Source organism: Anser cygnoides, chromosome 14 (genome assembly GCF_040182565.1).
Source record: "Anser cygnoides isolate HZ-2024a breed goose chromosome 14, Taihu_goose_T2T_genome, whole genome shotgun sequence".
NCBI lineage: Eukaryota > Metazoa > Chordata > Aves > Anseriformes > Anatidae > Anser > Anser cygnoides.
In genome coordinates, this window is record NC_089886.1 from 12,090,059 (window position 1) to 12,111,759 (window position 21,701).

Genomic DNA, 21,701 nt, shown 5'->3' on the forward strand with positions numbered 1-21,701 from the left:
TTCTCCAAGTTGCATTTTTATTTTATTTTTTAATAAAAAAAAACACCACGGAGGGGCTCAGCCCCGCCCCAGCAGTGCCCCCAGCGTGTGCGGCTCGCCCGGCCCCCGGCCAGAGCCGGTGCTCGGGGCACGTCCTCGGGGCCGTCGGGCAGGGTCCCCCCGGGTCTCCCCGCTGTGGGGACGTGGCAGGGCCCCCGCTGCCGCCACACGCGGGGCCTGCCCCTCGGGGCCGTCAGCAGGGCACCGCAGCGTCCGTGATTTCAGAGAACCCGCGTGCTCCCTCCGGGCACAGCCCGCTGCAGCGCTGCCGTCAGCCTGGCAGGTGGGCAGAGGGCGGCCGGACCTCGGCAGGAATCAGCGGGCACTGGGGTTTCCAGCTGCGCAGCAGTTCGGTCAAGCAGCTCTGGACAGAACGATTCTAGGGCTCCAGCCTTCTTCGGATCTCATCGGCAAGCCCTTCTCTTGGGATATCAACCTACAAGGCAAACAAGGAGGAGCAGTCATCTGCCAGGTCCGTGATACAGCTCGCAATTAGAATACCGTCACTGACTGAAAACCCAGAGCCTTTCAGCAATTGCTAGAAGCACTTTTGAAACCTAGTGTAGAAAGGCATTCTCCTCACCTCCTCTCTTGTTGCAACATCCCGCAGCTTGACAACTCCATCTGACAGTTCCTGCTCTCCTATAATGGCAGCAAGAGGGATCCCCATGTCCTCACAATACTGCAGCTGTTTCAGCAGTGTAGGATCCTTCTTGTACAGCATTTCTGCCTAGAAGGAAGCAGCAGTGAGTCATCAATGCAAAGTTTGCTCTGATGGATCTTGCAGCAAAACTGCAGGCACTGAAACTGCATGGAAAACTCTGCCTCATTACTCCTGGAGCAAGCGACTGGCTTTAGTGCTCTCAGATGCCTTCCTTCTCTGCCTGCTAGATCTCAGGCAGGCCAGTCTTGAACAGACAGCTAGTGGAGTTGGTCTAGCTGGTCCAGCTCCCCCCTGAGACTCTCCCTCCCTGACGACTTACAGCACCAAGCCCACATCCTTACTTTACCTTGATCCTTGCATCCCATAGCTCAGAGATTAGCTTCAGTCTTGCACTGAGTAAGTGTTTCTGAGGTGTAGCCACCAGCACTTGTGTCTCAGTTGTTCGAACTTTCTCCCCAGAAGCCTGCAGGGACAGACACGCTCATGGAAGTCACTGGCTCAGAGGGAATCTGAAGCTCACAGCAGAAGCTCACCTAGGTCATCTCACTTGACCTAAGTCCTCAGCCGTTAGCTCTCCAAAACAAGAATATTTAAAGGCTGGTCGTTGCTATTCAGTGAATATTATTGAGCAAGGCTAACCTTTCAGAAGCAAAAAGTGTGCGCAGTTAAGACAGCCTGGGCAAGTTTAATGAGTCCTCCAGTGCACCTGCATTCTGACACACTATCTAATCATGTCCTGCTGTTTCTGTGGGACCTTGACTTTCCTCCATCCTAGATGAGAGCTACACTGCTTTCTAATCTATCTTTTGATTCTTCAGATGCAAACACTTTGCCTCAGCCTCACTTACTATGAATCACAAGCTCAGAAATAAATGCAGGGTGATAAATTTCCCAACTGACTTTCCTGTTATAGAATGAGTGCCACAGATATTATTGAATTTATAATTTCACAATCTCCAAGACAGAAAGCTTCACAAGCACGAGACAATTAAAGTGACTTGGGAACAAACTTCAGGGAACGGATGAGAAGTCAGGGGATGTCTATACTTCCATTGTTTCTGCTACAAAATGCTGCCCATGACTGCAACCTGATGAGCTACAGGAGAGAAAAGGGCTCTATCTTCTGCATGGACACTCAGGCATGAGATGACCCACCCTCTCCCCCCAAATCCTTTCTTCTTGAACACTGTAGAGCTCTGTAGTAAGTAACAGACTGCTTCCTAGAGCCCTCCCCCATGTGACACACTGCCAGCAGCACCTACCTTCACTCTTTGCTCTAGGATGGAGAAGATCCGCTCGATCCCTATGCTCACCCCCACACAGGGCACCTTCCGTCCCTTGGGATCAAACATCCCCACCAGACCATCGTAACGACCGCCTCCGGCCACGCTCCCAACGCTGACCAGATCTTCCACGTGGTCATTCTCCTGCTGCAGCAGGACGGCCTCAAAGATCACCCCTGTGTAGTAGTCCAGGCCTCGCGCCAGGCTCAGGTCAAACGAGATCTGTGGGACACAAGGGAAGCCCCCTCAGCGCCACGCTCGGGGCTGCCCAGACACCAGGGCAGCACCCCCTCCTGCCTCCGCCCCTCCTCACCTTCCCAGTGATGCCAAACAGGGTCAGGTACTCAAACAGCAGCTTCATGTCCCCCAGACCCTCCTTGGCCAGCTTGTTCTGGGACAGCTTCGGGTCCTGGAGAAGCTGCTCGATCAGGTCCAGGCCACCTGTGGGAACAAGTCATGCCTCACATCTGCCAGCACAGCAGCACCTGCAACGATGGGCCCGGCCAGCTGCACGTGCTGCTTCGCTCCCCTCCATCCCTGCCCCGGGCACGCCAGCCCCTGCCTGGCCTGGCAGAGAGCAGCTGCACTTGTTGGGAGCACGAGGGAGCAGGCTGCAGGGAGGGACAAGGGCTCCATCCCACCGTGCTCACCGTGAAGCTGGACGTACTCCCCAATGCGATCTGCAGCCTCGGGAGAGAGCCCCTTCTCTCCTACCATCTCATTCTTTACGTACTCCCAGGGCACCTACAAAACAAAACATCCATTACTGGCCAATGCTCTCGTCACCCACCATCTCCACCATCCCATGTATTCACAACGTGCGAGGTAAGATAACATGCTTCTTGGTGAGCAATTTCACTAATGATCTGTGTCGATCTCACAGGGATTAATTAAGATCATTGAAATTGCCATGTCTTATTCTTGGCCACTGCTACCAGCCTAAGAGCTCTCCAAGTCCTTTACAAACACCAGTGGCTTAATTATTGTGATGAGAATAGCCATGACAGTGCCCAGCCAAAGCCGTCCAGCCCCTAAGACTGGAAGTGATTTGCCCTGAGAGCACAATGCTTACCTTGTCCAGCTTGTCTATGGTTGAGCACGTAGTTATGAACTTGCTCTCCGGGATGCCACAAACGGCCAACACTCCATTCAAAATTCGTCTGTCATTGACCTGGGGAACGGAGAAGCATGCTAAGCTGAGGAAAAATGTCCCACCACAGTTTCCTCTTGCCCTTGCTCAAGGGATGCTAAAAGCTGCAGCTGTTGAAGACTGTGTGCCTTTTGGCTGGTGTCTCAATCCCACAACACACTGAAGCCAGGAAGAGAAGGCGCAAGCGTGTGAAAACCACCAGGCTCTGACCTCACCTTAATGAGAAAGTCCCCAAGCTGCAGGTCACTCAGGATCTCGTGCACTATCTTCACGCACTCAGCATCAGGAAGCATAGGGTCAAACTGGCCAGCGATGTCAAAATCCTGAGGCACAAGCAGAGGCAGACTCTGGTGTAGCTGGACTGTGGCTGAAATCTGGCTCTCAGCTGCCATCCTGTGCAGCACTGAATTCTCGCTGCTTCAGCGCTACCCCAGCTCCAGGCTGGCTGCGCAGGGCCTCTGCTCCAGGCTGGCTGCGCAGGGCCTCTGCTCCAGGCGCAGCTCAGCCAGGCACCTCACCTGGCCCCGCAGCTGAGCGCAGGCCGTTGCTATAACCCAGCAGTCCACGCCAATTCCCAGCTTTGTCCTCCCAGGCAGCCCTGTCCCCGCTCCCCTTTCAGCAGGCCACAACACTCACGCACTGGTAGAACTCCCTGTAGCGGCCCCTGGTCGTGGCCGGGTTGTCCCGCCTGTACACTTTAGCGATGTGGTAGCGCTTGATGTTGGTGATTTTGTTCATTGCCAAGTAGCGAGCGAAGGGCACCTGGGGGACTGAAGAGTTAAGGACAGGAATGGGGAGATCCTCTGAGCTGCAGAAAGCTGAACCTCAAAGCTCCCTGTCTTCGTCTCACTCTGCTCCCAGACCCCCAACAGAGCTCTGAAGAACAACCTTGGCTGACAACGAGTACCATTGTCCTGAGAACAACGTGCTCTTCTAGCAAAGGGACAACTCCATTCCCTCCTTCCTAACCACAGTATGCCAGCACCCTGCAAACGCAGGTCTTTACTAGGTCACTTTGCTCTCGTAAGGTGCAATACAGATAAAATTCAACATATAGTGCACATGATAAAGAAGAGAGCTTTTAGGTGAGGCGTGGAGATGGAGCCGCCCCAGGATGGATGCCTGCTTTGTATGTGCAGCAAACATTGCTGCTCTCTCACAAGTACCACAGCACTGGAAACGTGGCACAGCCAGGACAAGAGGGCACAGAGGTGGGGACTGTAACAAGCAAGAGGTACAACCAGTAGCGTGGAGCATACTGATGCATGGCCACAGAGTAGGGAAGAAAGGGCAGCTTTGCTGCAGATACTGGACTGACTGGGAGGTGATTTGAGGCAGGGGTCACACTGATAAAAGACCAGATAGGACGTCCAATGTCCAGAGGGAAGGAGGTTTTGTTCATCCTGATGGGAAATGCTGGGATTTGCAGACAGGTGAGGACAAGGACGATCCACCTAACACCTTTAAACTAGGCAGGGTGGCAGAGACCTCAGTTTGTCACCGTCCCTGCCACCAAAGACATGTACTACGAGTGTGTGGTAGAGGCTACTGCAGGATACAGTCAAGTCGTAGCGCAGGGCCAGCAGCTCTCCACCTTGATCCTGCAGCTCATAGATGAGCTTTGAGTTGTCTCCGTACTTCCCCATCAGCGTTTCCTAGGGAGAAGCGAAAAAAGAGCGACTGTCAGAGGAGGCAAAGGACAGCGAGAGGGTGCCCAGCATAGAGGACAGACAATGGAGCCTGATGTCCCGAGCAGTTAGTCCAACCCAACCCACAGCTTCCTTGCGAGGAGTCATTTAGGGGGGATGTTTTGTTTTGTTTTGTTTTCTCCCCAGGGCTGAAACCACTGTGAGGAGGCCTTGGGTTCTGCAGGACAAGAGCAGCATGCCCTTCCCCATCTTCCTGGGGTCCCTCAGCCCGGAAAGTAAAGAAGGGCAGGGAACAGGCTGAGGTTCCCCTGAAGGAGAGCAGGGGATGGAAGTGTGCCCCAGCCCCACGGCGGTGGTCCCGCAGCCCCAGCAGCGCAGCCGGGAGCTCTGGGGGACACATCCTCCTCCCTGGGGCGGCCCCAAAGCGGAGCTGCCCCCCCTCAGCCCCGACCCCAGCGGCGATGCTGGGGGCACCCGCAGCCCTCTCCGGGCCTCACGGGGGGGCGCACGGCAGCCCGAGCCCGAGCCGCTGGGGTCCCCCCCCTGTCGGCCCCAGCCCGGCTGTGCCCCTCACCCGCAGCTCCAGCACGGGGGTGTCGATGGCGGCCGCCCCGTGCCGCTTGAAGCAGGCCACGACGGTGCCGACGAGCCGGTCGCGGAGCGCCACCTGCGCGGGGGGGTGGTCGCGGGTGCCCTGCCGCGGGACGGAGAGCTGAGCACCGGCACGGCACGGCCCGGCACGGCACGGCCCGGCACGGCACGGCCCCGCCGCCCCCGCGCCCCGCCGTTACCTTGGGCGTCTTCAGGGCCGAGCCCGCCGCCAGCCCCCGCGGGGACACGGAGAGGGGCCGGCGGGGCGCGGAGCACCAGGCGGCGGCGGCCAGGCGCAGCCGCAACATGGCGGCTCCGGGGCCGCGGAGCTCCGGCGGCGGGCGGCGGGCGGGCAGCGCGGGGGCGGGGCTGCCGCGGCCGGGCTGAGCGGGCGGATCCGCAGCGCTTTACGGCGCGGGCGGCGCGACAGTTCCCGGGGCCTCGTCGCCTGCACCCGCAACATGGCGTCGGGCAGCGGGGTAGGTGCGGGCCGCCGGCTCCTGGGGCCGCCCCCGGGGCTGCCGGGCCGGGCTCGGGCCCCTCGGGGGTGCGCGGGCGGGCGGCCGGGGGTATGCGGGGGGAGGGGGTCCTGAGAGACCTCCGCGCCTGCAGGGCTAAAATGGGGGGGAGCGGCCCCGTGCAGGGCCTGGGAGAGCCCCCGGAGAGCCCCCTGCTTTCCAGTCGTGCCCCGGGCGGCCCCTGGAGGAGAGCAGCCCGCGGGGCCTGGGGGCAGCGCCCGCCTTCCCCTCCCCTTCCCCTCCCCTCCTGCCCTGCTGCTGTTGGGCTCCCCCGGGAGATGGGCGGCCGGCCGGCACGGCGTGGTGCTGGAGTCTCTGCCTGCTGCCCCTCCGTCCTTCCCGTGGCCGCGACAGCTCCCGAGTGACCCGGTTACTTTAGTGGCGTTGCTCAGTTCGTGTAACGGGGCAGCGAGGTCTTGCCGCCTGGATCCTGCAGGGTTTGGTGTTGGGAATGCGAGGTGGGTCCCGTTTGTGTAACCTGGCTGGTTCAAACCAGCCTGGCTCCCACCTCGAGTAATAGCGACTGGCTGTCAGCACCACAGGGCTGTGTTTTTGGGCTTCCTTGGCAAATCTTCCCTTCGTTTGAAGCCACTTGCTGAGAAGCAAGCAAAGCCGAGAGGGCACAAGGAGCAGGATGTCTGCCAGGGAATGAGGTGGGGCCTGTGCTTTATTTTCAGCTGCTGGGGTTTCACAGAATCATAGACTATCCCGAGTTGGAAGGGACCCGTAAGGATCATCGAGTCCAACTCCTGTTTGTGTTCACATTACTTAGAGCTGGGCTTGAGATTCTTATATAGTCTTTGCCACTGATACTGGGCAGCCCAGACAGGCTCCATGTCCGCAGCGCACAGGAGGGCACTTTGATCTTTTAATTGTTGTAACTTACTTGGGAAATACTACCTGTCACCCAGAGCAGAAAAGATTCAGGGACTCGCAGCCGCCTTCACCTCCACCAGGCCAATTCAGAGAGGCTCCTTTGGATGTTGTCTAACCAAGATGCCCAGCTCAGAGCTGGGTTTGGTTTGTTCCGTTGTGCTGGCGCTGGGGAGAAAGCAGCAGTTTCCCTTTTGCTATAAGAGGAGAGTGAAGCAGCAAGTAAGTTGCTTTCTCTTGGGGCTCCGACCAGCTATGATTTGTGATAATGCGCTGGCATGCGGGAGGATCTTGATTCTGGAAAATACCCTAAAACATTAATTTACACTCTGTGATATTTTCTTTTCTTTTGCTCAGGGTAGTTAATAAAACCTGTTATGACATGCTTAAAGTGCTTAAGAAGCTCTGGGAATAAATGAGAATTTTTCTACGCTTCCCTAAGGCATTTTCATTCTTATCAGTAGTTGTTCACTCCATTTGAAGGATTGCCAGAGGAGAAAACGTTAAATGACTGTGCTGCTGCTAAAGCTTCAAATGGGATTTATTTTCTTTGGATTGTGATTGGATTCTTGATTTGGCTGAGCGGAGAAGGCGGTGGGTGGGTGTGGGCCCTTTTTTCCCGGAGGTGTTTTAAAATACATCCATCCTTTTTTAATATGAAGCTGGGAGCCTCTCACTGCTATTCCGAGTGAAATGCAGCTTTCTCGCCGTTTGAGAGCTTTCTTCATAAGAAAGTAAAGAAGCATCCTATTTGTGAGACAGGCGTGGGGGCTTGTGGCCCTTGTTGCATTCCAGCCTGACATGGGGAAGGGGCTGCCTCAAGCTGTTGCTGAATAGATGGGAAAGGAAAGGATTCTTGTCGTGTCACCTCTGCTCTCAGCGTTGGTGACTGCTCTTTCCGGAGGGGACTTTTACCCCAGTCTTTGTCTTTATTTGTTGCCAACTTTACCTGAATTCTGCTTTTTTTTTCCCACCCAGTTTGTCCTGTCACTGACAGCTTAGTGTGCTCTGGGGGGCTGGTTAAGGGCCAGGCTACCTCAGAGATGCTTCTTCCCTTCCCTGCTTGACTGAGATGGGGAGGTACAGGAGCAGGACAGCTTATGGTGTGTTTCATACAGATGTTTTCCTGGTATCTCCCCATCCTGGCTTGACATTTGGAGTTTTCAGAGCTTTTTTTTTTTTTCTTGTTTGTTTGTATTCCTGTCTTACGTGAAAAACTCATACTGGTTCCTGTGATTTAATATCAAACTCAGTGCCTTGATTCCTATAACCTGTTGACATACTGCTGATGTCTTTGAGAGCAGGTATACACATCTTTCTGTATTCTTGCATCTTAATCAAAGCCTTTATAGCTCGTGTTGTATTTCATGGCTTCCTCATCTGCTATTTGCAACTGAAATTTAATCAGCTTTGGAAGAATCACGTATGATCTGCTAACGACTATTCTGTGTTCATCAGGTAGCACTTGTATGGTCTTGGATCAATCAGTTTAAATGCCATTTGCCTCTGTTTTTTGGAGGGAAGGGATGGGTGATCTTCTCAGGAACTATTAAGATAAACTCATTACTTTGCTCAGTGCTTTGAAATCCTAGAAGAAGTAGATATAGACGTGCTGAGTATTCTCTTAAGCTCCATCCTTAGTTACTGGATATGAAAACAGATGACACAGGAATATAATGTAGTGCCCCTAATTTACTAATTTACAGAAGCCAAATGATTCCATTTCTTTCCCCATTCTCCTCTTAGAGTTAGTCAAACTGTGTAACAGATGTTAATGCACTTTGTTCCCTTCTCAGACTAAGAACTTGGACTTCCGTCGAAAGTGGGACAAAGATGAATATGAGAAACTTGCAGAGAAGCGGCTCACGGAGGAGAGAGAGAAGAAAGATGGTGGGTAGTGTACTGGCTGCAGGCAAGCTTTGCTCATTTGGCTGTGAATTGCCCAAATCCTCTGAGCTTTGGGTGACAAAGCAGCTAGAAGTGAAATCCCAAAGGGAAATAGCATCAGTTCAAGGCTGCTTGCTCTTATCCTTTTTCCTGTGCTAGCCACTGGATATGTATTTTTTTATAGATGTAATTACTGAGATTCTTTGTCTCTGGCCTATTCTTTATGGAGGGAGAGGGATAATCAGCCACTGGAAATGGGAAGATCTGAGAGCATGACCCAAGTCAGATCTACCTGCATCTAATAGTCTTAGTTTTTGCTTACGTAATGAGGAGGAAATGATATCTTTTACTGACTTCAAAAACAAAACAAACAAAAAACAACCAAATCCCCTCCCCAAGTGCAATTTCTGCATGAATCACATAGTTTACAGGTTCCCAATAGGCTCCTCTTCATCAAGGGCAATGTAAAATCCAGCAGGTAAAGCTTGACCTTTTCTGACAAATACTTAGTATTTTTGCTTATGTTTTAGGCAAACCAGCTCAGCCCGTCAAAAGGGAACTTCTGCGGCACCGAGACTACAAAGTGGACCTGGAATCAAAGCTGGGGAAAACCATCGTCATCACCAAAACTACCCCTCAATCAGAGATGGGAGGGTAGGTTATGGTCTTTCTGTTGGAGTCTGAGTTGTGTTGGTAAGACGGGGGGTTGTGATAAAGCAGTGAGCCCTTACAGAGGAGTGGTGGGGATTTCTCCTCCAGTGTTTGAGCTGTGCTGCACTGAATTGCACCAAAACTGCGTCTTCTGGGATAAAGTATGGAAGAGAAGCAGCAGGCTGAGCCCCTTCTGATGCTCTTGCTTGGTACCAGTGTTGCTTTGCCCTGCTGTAGGAGCAGTTGAGGCAGATCTCTGCTGCCCACTTGGGTTTTGTTAGCCAGGAGGCCTTCTTGCAGTGAGGCACTATCTGCGGTTGATATGATGTCTGAGCACTGGGAGTGGGAGAAACATCCAGATACCTCTCCTTAGGAATGGCATCTGGCCACTATTTGTGTAGATCATGTTTGGCCGAAGGCTAGAAGGATTCTTAGCACATCCAAAGCCATCCTAAGTGTCTCGGGATCATAGCCTAATAGCCAGCAATGCCAGGGAGGTGCAGCATCCAGGGATCGAAATGCAGGCCGTGGCTGGGCTTCTGCATTAGCTGTTAAGGTGGGTGGAAAGCACTGCTCTATAAAGCAGGGGGATGATTCTGTGAGGTGATAGGCGTGGGAAGGCTCACCGTGCAGCCAGGTGAGAGCCTTCGGTGGGCTGCAGTCAGGAGCCGAGGTGGAAACCTGGGCTGGTGGCCAGTCTTGGCGTGGAGGAGGGCAGCACTGGGGTGTCACAGAGTCCAACCCTCCCCCTGTCCTTTGCAACTGGAAGGGGAAGATGCCATGACTGCTGTCATTGCAGATCAGCTCATGTCTTGGTTTTTGTCCTCTGTCAGAGGGGCATAAGCATCAGCGTTGGTAACTCCAGATGTTAACTCGGGTGGCTCTGTAAATCTGGCGTATGGCCTTGCATGTGTCCTTTCACCAAGGCTCTCGGTGACAGAGGTAGCTTCCCCCTTGCCCTGGGTAGTGGGGCTATGTCCCAAACAAAGGCCTGATCACTCAGGGGCTCTGAGCCCAGGTAACCCAGTGGGTGTTACTTCTTGTAATGCTGGGGCTGTGCTTGTTTCAGTACCTCCAATGAGGACTTGCAGTATCAGACTAGTTTGATTTTAGGCTAGAGCAGCGGTCTGAGTTACAACTAATAGGTCCAAATGATATGGAGATTTTGAATTTTAGATCATCTCAAATAGTTGTTCTGTGAGATGAGGTTTGTCTCATGCTTCGGAGTTAATGTTTTCTCTCTCTCTCCTGCCAGGTATTACTGTAATGTATGCGACTGTGTGGTGAAAGACTCCATTAACTTCTTGGATCACATCAATGGCAAAAAACGTAAGGATAATTTTTCTGCATTGTTGGGGGGCTGGTGCAACTTTCTGGGCTGTTCCCTTCATGCATCACCAGTTTCTGAGTTCTGAACATTCATACATGGATTAAAATGAGATCAGGGTGTAGGCAGGTTTTACTGTGAGAGCTATGGAGATGTTGCCTGTATCTCATGGCAATCTCTCCAAGTTGGTGGACTATTTGGGTGGAATAAGGCTGGAAGAAATAGTAAGTGTCTGGTAAGGTGGAAGTGTTTTCCCCACTCTGAGAGTCTGCACTGCAAGAAGCACAGGGTCAGAAAATCCTGATGTCTCCTCTGAAAATCTCAAGAGAGGTTTTTTAACAGCAATGAAACCTTAAAGCAGTTCTTAGAAAAGTAAAAGGTGTGGGACTAGCCTATTTTTGGATCATAAGCTTCTCTTTGTAGAACCAGAGTATGAAGCTCAGAACTAGCTTGTCTCTGAGCTCCAGGGCTTTGAATCAAGAGATTACAAGGATGGAGGCTGTGGGTTGCTGAAGTACAGCAGAGACAGGGGTGGGATAGGATGACCCCAGAGTTGCCGTGTCCTGTACAGCTGTTCAGGTGTGATCACACATAGTCTGATCTCCAGAGTGCAAAGTATAAAGCCCACAGATTTCTGGTTCTTCTCTCCGCTGTTGTGATCATGCAGGTAAGTTATCCTAAGATAAAAGGCAAGAGAAGAGGTCCTTGTTGATTTGCCTATATCTTTAGTATGTTTACCTTGAGTAAGAGGACAGTAGTGCAGCGTAGTCAAGGAAAGTTTTCTATAGCTTGGAAATGAAAAGCCATTGCATGAAAGCCCTGTACTTTTATGTGAATGGGAGGATGACAAAGAAGCGCTTTGTCTGACATGTGAGGGGGTCAGCAGTAAGTCTGTATGAGAGAATCTGGAATCTGAAATAACTGCTACATCTTTGTGCGTGGTCCTGCGATGAAGGGTTGAGCTGGGGCTGGAAGGGGGCATAGCTCTATGGTATAATGCAATTTACAGTTTGGGAGCTTTTGATCCAGCCCACAGATCTGGCTGCAACCTGCTTGTTCTGGCAGCATTCTTGCTAGGTACCAGCGTGTAGTTTGAGCTCCCTGGTGCTGCTGCATCCCCGGGACAAAAGTGTGCCCAGTTACTGGAGTCAGCAGGCTGTTTGGATCGACCGGGCAGCGTGGGTTGGAGACATGGCTGGGGGTGGCCCTTTCACACTGGGCTCACTTATGAGTGGAAACCTGGGAATCTGCTCTAAACAGCCACTGGATCGGAGGCCTGTCTTAATACTTCATGTCTTTGCTTTAGTTAGAAATGTGCTGTGTAATCAGGATCTTACTGAAAGCCACTTGTTTGGTTTGTCCCACAGCTGAGAAAAAACAGCTTGGCAGTTTTATTCTGACTCCTTTTTCAACACTCCAGTCATTGTTTCCCTGACCCAAGCTTAAATTCCTTGAAGTGTCAGAACACCAGCATGATGGGGAGCACCCTCATACAGAACCTTAAAAGAAAAGGTTGCATCTTTTTCCTTGTTACAAATAATAAAAGGATCACTGTAGTCAGTGACTGGTTTAGGTTATTGTATCCCCTAAAATCTCCCTAAATCCTCCCTAATCCCCTCTGACATAAGAAGTCCCAATCCATGCAACAGTGTGGGACTAAATGAGGGCAGAAAGTGTATGCCTCTCTGGGAGGAGGCATTGGCTCAGTCAGACTCCCCAGGCTGGGTGTGAATTACCTGGCACGTCCGTAGGTAGAGATGGTGTGGAGAGGAACCCCTGAAGGCTGGGCAGTTGCACAGTACAGTGCTGGGCTCTGCTGCTCAGGGATTTGGGAGACTGTGCTGAGTGGTGATGGGATGCCATGCTCACGTACTTAAATGGGGATCAGAGAAAGGGGCTACGTACAGACCTTTAAAGGCTAATGATGTTGCTGAACGCGGCTGGCTCTGTTCCTCCAGACCAGAGAAATCTGGGCATGTCCATGCGGGTGGAGCGCTCCACGCTGGACCAGGTGAAGAAGCGCTTTGAGGTGAACAAGAAGAAGATGGAGGAGAAACAGAAAGACTATGACTTTGAGGAGAGGATGAAGGAACTCCGTGAGGAGGTAAGGGCGACAGCTGATGAAGTGGAACCCCCCAAGGAATGTGTTTCCTGAGGAGGGCAGCCCTGGTTCCTATCTTGTACTAGCTAGTGTGGGCTTCTCATCTGCTGCTCTGAGTGGGTTTTGTTTGCTTGTTTTTTTTGTTTGTTTTTGTTTGTTTGTTTTTTAATTTATTATTATTATTATTTTTAATTGTTGCTCTCCCTGGAAATCCCTTTCTTCTCCTTGTGTGTAAGGATAATTTTTGACACTGAAAGTTTCTACTGAGAGTGTAGCACAGCCCTGGCAGTGCACCTGTTTTGTGTCCCATTACTTGTGTTTGTTCTTCTGTGCTCTGATAAGCAGACCTGTAAGTTCCTGAGGTGTGACGTGGTTCTGGGGATTGCTGGGATTCCTCCTGTGTGCAGCGTGTTGCTTCTGTGCGCCCTCCCCAGGCATGGAAGGGTTTTGTGAGCGGCTTGCTGTGCTGTGACATGCGTGTCTGTGTGTGTGTGGGGCAGTGAAAGGTGCCAGATTCCTCTTAAACCTGGGCTTAGGTGCCAGTTCCCTGAAATGACGATCAAATTTATTTGAAAAACAACTGACAATGTTCTGACAGTTGAGGAGCTTCTGTGCATGCTTCTCCTTCATCAGCAGTCACGTGAAAAAACAAGCATTAAAAACTGCTGCCTGTTTGAGTCTCCCTGCCCAAGCTCTGAGCTTTGCTTCACAGCAGGGGTGCTCTGCTGGGATCCCGTGCAAGTCCTGGCACTCGAGCAGCCCTGTGCTCTGCTCTCGAGCAGGCCTCGGTGTTGCTGAGGCTAATCTGTCTGGGGGAGGCAGAAGAGGAATGCCCCTGCAGCGCAGGGCACACTGTGGGTTGAAAAGCTACTGTCAGTCAATGCGTGGCAACAAAGAAATTAGCAGCAGCTTTTGGTGTAGCTTTCTCCAGGGCCTGGCTGTTTTCAATAGCTGCAGAGCAGTAGATGGAGATGGGAATGGCAGGCTCAGTTGCTAAGTTGGGAGGTGAAGCCATACTTGTGTGTCGCCCAGTACAAGCCTGGCACCGTTCCAGGGCTTGTGATCCTTACAGAGCAAAACGCTTTGATTAGCGCAGTGCAAACTCTTTGATGCCAAAACCCCCAAAGCCACTTAGAGCTCAACTTCTGTTCCAAAGAGCAGCTGTCACTCTGCCGCGCTGAAAGCCAACAGGCAGTGACATTCAGCGTTACAGCCGTTGGAACGGGGCATCATACACTGGAAATGTCTCCTGCTTTACAAACAGCCCCTTCTTGCCTCAGCGTGGATTCCAGGTGAAACCTCCGACATGTTTGGAAGTGAGAGCTGATGATTTCACAACACTTCTCTTTGGCTACGTCCTCTGCGTGTGACTTCCTTCTTGGGGTGGGAAGTGAGTGGTCTGTAGGCAGCGGGAAACCTCCTGGAAGGCTGCAGACCAGGACGTTTGCTGACTATTTTCTTTCTTCAGGTACAGCTTGGGTACTGTTGGTAGAACTTGGGTGAACTGCAGTGCCCAGTGTCTCAAAAGCTTACTTGGCTCAGGAGATTCAAGTTATTTTGCTGTTCTTTTCCTTGCTGCAGGAGGAAAAGGCGAAAGCCTACAAGAAGGAGAAGCAGAGAGAGAAGAAAAGGAGGGCGGAGGAAGATTTGACATTTGAAGAGGATGATGAAATGGCAGCTGTGATGGGTTTCTCTGGTTTCGGCTCAACCAAAAAGAATCACTGAGCAGCTCTGGACTCTCCTCTTTGTTAAAACAGATTGTTTTTACCCAGGAGACTCTGGATAATTCTTTAAAGACTTGACTGAGGACTTGTATGTAAATCTCCCAGTAGAAGTTGGCCGGAGGAGTCGAAAAGTGATTCCATGCTCTACCTGTGCTGCAGAACAAGCTCCACTTGTCATTAGCTTCCCATCTCCTTCTGTGTCCTAGATCTGGCTGCTCATCAATGCTCTTTGGCCTTGTGTGTGCAGGGAAATGTTCTGCTGGGTACATTTTACTGTCAATAAAGTGCAGCAGTTCTGTACAGATGGCATTGTTCAGAATTATTTTAATTGTCAGCTGGGCATCATTGTTTTGAGGTCATGTGTTTAAGGTGCAGAGAGGGATTCAGCTGCTTTTTGGATCATGTAACTGAAGGAATTGTGCCATAGTGAGTGAGCAGTGCTGGTTTGTACAGCCTGAATCTTTACGAGTTGTGCTGAAGCAGAGCTGGGGGCTGCATGGAGCCTGGGTTGCTGAAACTTTTCCTGTGTATTTTATCTGTAAGGGATACTTCCCTGTTTTTCCTTGTGTTTTGTGCCATAACTTTGATATCTCTGATCCAAGGGAGGAATTCCTCCCCAGGACTGATCTAGGGTAGAGCAAATGAAAAAACAGTGTGCACAATTTGCCCAAAATAAACTGATAGTTTTAATTGGCCCGTTGGTGGGAGTTTTATTCCTTCTTTGTTTTGAGAGCTTCTGCCTCCCATTGAGAAAAGTTGCTGATGTCTCCTGAGGTGTACAAAGCTAGTGGTAGTCTTCTGGGGCCCTCAGAAAATGCAAAGGTAGGGCTTGTCTGCCCTCTCCCTGAGCGGGTACTTGCTCAGCCGCCAGCTCCCCTGTGTAGGCAGCTGCTGCCATTTTTTGCATTTTAAAGTAGTTCTGGAGGGGCATGTAAGAAACTGGGAGAGGGAAGGGAGGTGTGGACAACACTGGGGACCTGCATTTCCATTAGGCAATCCAAGAGCAGACTGGGCTGCATTCCAGAATTTACCAGCCTTCATATATCAAGGGGCGCTTTTACCCTGCCTACTGGCTTTCAGTGTCATTTCACCTCTGCCCTCCCCTAAATCCACTTTATTTCTGCTTTTATTTACTTCAGTCAAACCGTGTGTGACTCATTTCCGTCTCCAGTTAGGATTTACATTTTGCGTGGCTGGGTTTTCATAGCTCTGTCTCGCTCCCTCTCTCTTTTATGTATATTGATGAGATCCTCGTTCTTGCCCTTCTCTGTACTTTTATGAAATTTCTGACCCAAGGAAGGCTGAAGTGCGTTTAGCCTGCTCTTTCTAATACATCTAGAACAAATCCTGTAATGCTCTGCTGCTGTTTTAATTCCTTAATCTTAGACTGCTGACAGCTTCATTGCCTCGGGTCTTTCCACTTCAATTCAGATTATAATCCCCGTTGAAGATGCTATTGAAATGATATATAGCCACTCAGATACAACTGTCCTTGGAGGTTTGACCCTTTTAACTTGGCAATCCTTTGACTTCAGCAAACACTCCCCAAGCACTTCAGCTGCAAGGCGACTTTCATTCCAGCCACGTACCCAGCGCTGCTCAGACTGCAGCACGTGGCTCCAGCTGAATGGGAGAGAGAAGACGCCTGTGCCTTTGTGCCCTCTGGGGCAGCAAAGGGACGCTGCTGTGGTTCCATTTCATACACATTAGAAGTTTAGGTTGTTTCAGACAAGATTTAGTAGCAGCCATTTTATCCCAGCCACCAGCTCTGCAGACACCCAGCCCCTTGTTGCAGCCCGAATTAAGTTTGGACAAATGCTTCTGAGCTGTGCTGTGGTCCAGTAGAGCCTGGTTCGGGAAAGGGCAGAGGCTGCACCGCACCCTTCAGCTGTCCCAGTTTGTTGCCTTGGTTTCCCTATGGTGCACGCAGCCCCCCCAAGGGGTGAGGTGCTCCTGCGTGCCTTCCCCTCCTCGCTGGGTCAGAGCCTGGCTGGGGCTGACTGAGCCTTTCGGCCCCTCAGCTTGCCGCTACTTGCAATTCCCCACCACCCTGCCCCTTGCTTGGGAGAGGGGGAAGGAAATCCCTCTGCAGTACAGGGGGGTGGGAGACGATTTAAGAGATTCTTCCCACCCTTCTGCTAAAGCCTGATCCCTAAGCTCAAGCCCAAGGCCATCTGCAGCCCCGGGCCCAGCACCCTCCTCCCGGTGCCAGCATCTCCGCGCTGCCGCTGCGGCCCCAGTGCTGCCCCTGGGGAGCGCGGCTTTGTCCGCCCGCTTGCTGGGAGCGCTGGCGTGTGCAGGAGCAGATACAAGCTCTTGCCGGATTCCCAGCAGCAGGAGCTGCCTCTAGCCAAGGATGAAAAGCTGGTTTCATGGGAGGAAATAATATTTAGAGAAGAGACGGATAGCATTCTCTGCGCGCTCTGTGTTAACCCTTCGCTCCCACCACTGCGCAGTGCTGCTGTGGACTCTTTAACACTTTGCTCGCTGCCCCCAGCACGGGAGCAGGATAGTCCTTGGCTCTTCGTTAGCACTATTCATCTCTTGCTGGTGCTGCACATACCCTTGCAGATCTTAGGGTTTTGTCTGGGTAGGTCTCAGCTCTGCAGCTCTCTGGCCTGCTCCCTGCCATCAGCAAGTGGTGCCCAGCTGCTCCGTGCCCGCTGCTTCCCGCTTCACTCTCGCCCTGCCCGCAGCCCCTTTTGGTGTAGCTCTTCCCCAGGTTAAAAGTGGGCCAACCAGGAGCTGGTGGAGGAAGGAGAGGCGATTTTTATGGCTCTCATACTCAGCCTGCCATAACCTGTCTCATGTCTCTGTGTTCGGAGCTTGGTTCTTGCTCTCAGCACCTGGCAGAGGGTGCAAGGCTCTGCCTGGGCCGTGGAGCACTTGCTCGCGGCGTGCAGGATCCCCCCCAGACCTGTGTGCACCTCAGCCCCTGCCAGGCTGGGGGCTGCGGTCAGCCTCAGCCTGCCTATTACTGCTCCATCCAATTAAATATTGATGGCAGTGTTTGGAGAAGCGCTCAGGCGTCACAGCAGACTCCAGAGAAAACAAAAATCCATCGTGCTCTCACCATGTCTCCTCTCACAGATATCTTCTTCCCTGATCCCCTACTGGGGAGGGGGGGGCTGAAGCGCTATGAAGGGGCTGAGCACCACATGCAGCATGAAGCTGCTTTCCCCCTTTCTTCCTACCTTCAGAGGCAGCGGGGGGGTTGCTGTGCACCCTCCTCCCTGCCTTCTCTGCTGCCACAGCCCGGGCAAGGCTGGCTCTGTTGCTGTCTCCAGGCCGGTGTTCAGGACAAGAGCAGCAGCAGCCAGATTCAGCCCAGCATTCCCACTATCCCAATGAAATGCCAGGGTTTTCCCCCGCATCAGGGAAACTGGGGAAGAGATTCAGAAGAAGGGGGTCCCAGCCCGGCCCCATGCACTGAACAGCTGAATCGTCCTGCTCTGACACCTCCCCACAGCACCCTGTCTACGGACACCCTGTTCCCTAAGCGCCACCTCCATCCCGGTGGGCCTGTGCCCTCTGTTCCATGGAAGCCACCGAGACGGCAGCACGGCCACCGGTGTCCCCTTCCAGGCTCCATCAACCTCAGCCCAACCTGCCCCTGCTTTCCTCAGCCACGGGGAGGAGGTGTCCCCGGGGGAGACCTTAAATACCTGCAAGGTGAGGGTCGGACCCCTGGCTGGCTCCAGTGTGTCCAGAGAAGGGACGGAAGACTGCGGTAGGGGAAGGCAGAGATGTGGGGGGGGCTTCACTGAGGTGGGAGGTGTTTGCTTCCCATCCAGAGCTTGGAGGCCACCATTTTCCAGATGGGAAGCAGGGAGCAGGGGATGCCTACACCGAGGTCGTGCTTGTCCTGGAGACCCGAGCAAGCTGGGCCACCCTCCACACACTTAATGCTCAAGGCTGAGCCACCTTAGGCCAAGAGGGAAGCAACGGTGCTCTTGAGTGCTCCAAGAGGGGAGGAAGGAGGTGGCCCCAGTGGCTCCCCCATGCCATCAGATCTGCTCCTGCAGCTGCATGCAGCTGGTGGGCTCTGTGGAGGGGCTCATGAGCAGAGGGGAGCTGTTTCTTTATTGCAAGCTAAGTAAAAACCTTCATCAGCTGGAGAACCAACAGCTCCAGGCTGAAGAAGGGCAGTGATGGGGAGGAGCAGGGGAGCACCAGGACTGGGCATCCGCAGGACCTCTTCAGGGGATTTGTGCTCCCGGAGCAGATTCCTGCTGCTGGAAGCGTCTGCCCGGATCCCACGTGTGCTGGTGCTGCTCGGCTGTGCTGGGCGCCTCGGGGGGCCGTAGCTCCTCTGCGGAGTGGGAATATGGTCCCTGCTCTCAGCAGCATGTGATCCACCAGGCAGCAGTGAGCCCAGGGGCACGGACATGCCTTTGTTCCTCCTCTTTCTTTTCCGCCTCCAGATTTTTTCCCCTGCTTCCAGCCCGCTGTGTATGCATCACCCCCCCTTCCTACCCACAGCTCCTGTCTGATTTTCCTTCCCCTCTACAAATATGTGCTCCCTCGTGCTGTTCTTCCTCCACAGGCTCCTTCCCGTCCTGTTCCCCTCGCCAGCTCTGCCTCCCCAGCTCGCTCTCCTCTCCCTTGCCGTCGCTCCCTGTTTCCCCACGTGCCCTCCTCTTCCCTCCCTGCCTGCTCCTCTCCCCTTCCCCAGCCTCTCATTCCCTGTCTCCCCTTCTCTGACAGTTTGGGGGAATCTGTCTGTGTCAACGCACAAATTCCATTATTTATTGGCTGAATGAGGCGAGGTCCTACACTCATCCGTAATTGTCTGCAGATCAAAGCGCCTGCTGATGGCAGCTTCGCCTTCTTGCAGCATAACACCACCCCCAGCCTCCCGGGGGGGTCGGAGGCTGCGCGTCGTCGGCACCCTCAGCGACTGATCTCCCCGACAGGGAGGAAAGAAGTAGGGCTGGGGCGGGGGGAGAAAGATGTGGGGAGCTGCCTGGGGCGGGCAGGGATGCTGGGGGCATCTCAGAGGGCCTGTCAGGGGGTCAGGGGGAAGGTAGGGGTGGTCCCTGTCCTGGGAGCGGGGACACAAAAAGAAGCGAGGGGGGCACTTGGGAGCAGGAAACATTCCCATAGATGTACAGCACTAGAAGAACTGCGATTTCTTCTGCAGAGATGCATCCCCAGAGATCCAGGATGGCTCCGTAGGAGCAGAAGGCCACAAAACAGAAGTGGGGACCAAGGAGAACGTGCCTTTTTTTGCCTTTCCTTCCTGAAACCGCCAACCTAGCCCAGAGATACAGGGCTTTGAGGAGAAATGCAGGCACACGTTTGTTGTTTGGGTATTGATGCAAGGCGATGTGTGTGGGGAGAGGACAAGGAAACATCAAACCCAACTCCCACCCCTCTGCGAGGAGAGGGGAGGAGAGGAGAGGAGAGGAGAGGAGAGGAGAGGAGAGGAGAGGAGAGGAGAGGAGAGGAGAGGAGAGGAGAGGAGAGGAGAGGAGAGGAGAGGAGAGGAGAGGAGAGGAGAGGAGAGGAGAGGAGAGGAGAGGAGAGGAGAGGAGAGGAGAGGAGAGGAGAGGAGAGGAGAGGAGAGGAGAGGAGAGGGAGGAGAGGAGAGGAGAGGAGAGGAGAGGAGAGGAGAGGATGTGAGGTCTACCTGAGCCCCTCTTCCCTGGAGCAATCTTTCCATTTCATCCTGATGCATTGGGGAACCTCGGCTTGATGAACCCAAATCTTCTCTTCTACAGACACCAAGAGACAGACACCATCATCAGTCCGGACAGTGTGATCCCCTCACAGTGACCAGTGCATGAAGCTGTCTGGCTCAGGCCATGGGTTTGTATGCCTTTAGCTATTCTGTTGTCCCCAGCATTTCCTCCTTGTAACACCTCCCTGGCTCTACGATCAAACCTCCTCCTCCTTATTCCTGCATAGAGTTCAGGCAGTTTCACTTAAGCTTCTCCCTGTAAGTTAGTTTTTCCAAGCCTTTAATCTTTTTTAAATCTTCTGACAAAACTTCAGACACAGGCACTGTGTGCAGTATTCCAGGAATGGCCATGCTGGTGCCTGATAGAGCAGAGGCATCATCGCCTCTTTCCCAAAGCCTCTTCCATTCTCCCATGCAAGCATCTTACCACTGCCCACCCTTACTTTCCTCCTCACTGATCCCCCTTCCTTCTCAGTCCTTCTCAGAGTCCCAGGAGAGGACATATTCTCACAGGGCATTTTAGGGGAGACCTCTAAGAAGGTGTCCGGGAGAGGACAAGTGCCAGCCCCAGCACAGTGGGGACCCCGCTCTTCTCCTTCTGATGTGGAGCTGATGTTCCGGAGGAGCAAAGCAGCAGCCTTGGAACAAGCTCCTTGTGCAGGCTTGGGCTTGCAAGAAAATCTCCCCCTCTGAAACAGGAACAGAGACATTGGCTTTCTGAGTTGCCATGAAGTTTGTGTCCCATACAGAGGACACAAGAAAACTCCACTGACGCACCCTGCCCATCAGTGTCCCTCTCCTCGGTGGCCGCTTCACCTCTGAGCAGGGTGGGCTGTTACAGACTGGGGTTTTCGGAACTCCAGTGTAATTCTGCTCACTCTGGACCTCCGGAGGTCTCTTTTTTCCTAATACCTGAGATGAATTTTCCTTGGCCATCTTGTGCCCATAGCTTCTCATTCTCTCCCAGGGCACCCCTGAAAGGAGATAGGCTCCATCTTTCCTTCAAGGAACAGAGGAGGGCAATTAAATCCTCAGCTGTGTTCTCTGCTCCAGTCTAATGAGGGTCTCAGCCTCTCCTCACACCATGTGCACTCCAGACTCTGGCTGTATCAGTGACCTCCACTGCACTGGCTCCATTTCATCAGTGTCTTTCTCATACTGAGGAGACCAGTATGGTCCTAGCATGGTTTGATACCTGCTTAATGCTTCACATACCAGTGCCCAAGGGCAGGCAGGGTGCCCCACTAGCCCTGATAAACACATAGAGATGGCCACCATCCCCTTCAGGGCACTGTTTTTTCTCCCCAAGGGAAGGCAGGGAGCAAAAGCTTCAGCAGAGAAGGAGCCTTGTGGCTTCAGAGAGCCAAGCCTCCGGCATCTGACCCTGCGCAGGCAATGGGGGAGTGATGTACAAGCTGCAGGGCCAGCAAACAACCGGACTTGTTCTCATTCTCCACCGGGAGCCCCCCCCACTGTGGTTTTCCTCGTGGGCAGTGCAAACTATAGCTGCTCTCGCTTCTAGCAAGAAGGGAGCAACAAGCCCACATGCATGGCTGGGCAC

At 53.0% G+C, this 21,701-nt stretch overlaps 2 protein-coding genes across 3 annotated transcripts; one reads left to right on the plus strand and one right to left on the minus strand.

Annotated features, from left to right (window-relative positions):
• Positions 1-5,710, minus strand: LOC106049648 (histidine--tRNA ligase, cytoplasmic-like). 2 transcript variants are annotated; one of them, XM_048051508.2, is made up of 12 exons: positions 5,577-5,710; positions 5,360-5,479; positions 4,696-4,791; positions 3,773-3,898; positions 3,352-3,459; positions 3,059-3,157; positions 2,637-2,730; positions 2,300-2,427; positions 1,966-2,208; positions 1,050-1,166; positions 623-769; positions 1-475 (listed from the first exon to the last, which is right to left on the minus strand). In XM_048051508.2, exons 1-12 carry the CDS (start codon positions 5,682-5,684, stop codon positions 419-421), a joined length of 1,443 nt encoding a protein of 480 aa, XP_047907465.2. In that variant the 5' UTR covers positions 5,685-5,710; the 3' UTR covers positions 1-418. The 2 variants fall into 2 exon arrangements, with proteins under 2 accessions (XP_047907465.2, XP_047907466.2); XM_048051509.2 differs by lacking the exon at positions 5,360-5,479.
• Positions 5,704-15,151, plus strand: ZMAT2 (zinc finger matrin-type 2). The gene is made up of 6 exons (XM_066977111.1): positions 5,704-5,855; positions 8,564-8,657; positions 9,185-9,308; positions 10,561-10,634; positions 12,591-12,736; positions 14,315-15,151. The coding sequence occupies exons 1-6, from the start codon at positions 5,838-5,840 to the stop codon at positions 14,456-14,458; spliced, it is 600 nt and encodes a 199-aa protein (XP_066833212.1). The 5' UTR covers positions 5,704-5,837; the 3' UTR covers positions 14,459-15,151.
• The last annotated feature ends 6,550 nt before the right edge of the window (positions 15,152-21,701 follow it).